This window comes from Macrobrachium nipponense, chromosome 17 (assembly GCF_015104395.2).
Source record: "Macrobrachium nipponense isolate FS-2020 chromosome 17, ASM1510439v2, whole genome shotgun sequence".
Classification (NCBI taxonomy): Eukaryota; Metazoa; Arthropoda; class Malacostraca; order Decapoda; family Palaemonidae; genus Macrobrachium; species Macrobrachium nipponense.
The window spans coordinates 16,821,209-16,821,982 of record NC_087210.1 but is presented as its reverse complement, the minus strand read 5'-3'; the positions used below and the strand labels follow the sequence as shown (position 1 = coordinate 16,821,982).

The 774-nt window shown below is 39.1% G+C and overlaps 1 protein-coding gene across 1 annotated transcript in view; it reads left to right on the top strand.

The window, feature by feature from the left end:
* The window catches only part of LOC135195852 (uncharacterized), a 546-nt gene extending 109 nt beyond the window's left edge, over nt 1-437 (top strand). Inside the window, exon 1 of the mRNA XM_064222365.1 lies at nt 1-437. This exon is cut by the window's left edge and continues 109 nt beyond it. Coding sequence (XP_064078435.1) covers nt 1-437 — 437 coding nt within the window.
* Nucleotides 438-774: the final 337 nt, after the last annotated feature.

The window sequence follows — 774 nt, the reverse complement described above, 5'->3', positions numbered from 1 at the left end:
AGGCTGTTCAAGAAAATGTTGATATTCTTTTGTCCAAGTTAGATGAAGTACAGTCAGAAATAGAAGTTGAGTTAGAGAGTGACTTGTTTGATGATGACTTGGCCAAGGCCTTTGAGTTTAGAATGACGTCTCTTATACCTAGGATTAAGGCTGAGTTAGACAAAAAAGGTGACAATGATAGTAGTACTAATGGATCTTCAGGTGCACAAGTGAAGCTGCCTAAGCTAGAACTGCCGGAATTTAAAGAAGTGACAGAATGGCAGTCCTTTTGGGACCAGTTCAGTTGTCATGTAGACAATTCAGATATACCAGTAATAAGTAAGTTTAGTTATTTGGCGTCATTGTTGGAAGGAGAAGCCAAATCAGTTATCTCAGGTCTATCTCACACAAGTGTAAATTATAAGATTGCATGTGATCTACTTAAGGAGAGATTTTGAAGGCCAGAGAGGATGATATTTGCCCATGCTCAAACACTTTTAAATGGCAAGGTTCCTGTTAAGGCAGGAGGCCCTAAGTATGTTTACCTGCTGTGGATTCTACGGAATGAGTTGTTGACGCATATCAGAAGTTTAGAGGCTTTAGGTGTATCTGGTAAGCAGTGTGAAGTTTTCCTGACGCCAATTATTCTTTCTCGTCTTCCAAGTGAAATACGACTAGAGTGGGCTAGGAAAGGTGCTGGTCATGAAAGTGATTTAGAATGGCTTCTGAAATTCTTACAAGAAGAAATTGAAGCTATTGAAAGGTCTGAGACATTTAAAGATGTTACTTCTAGGA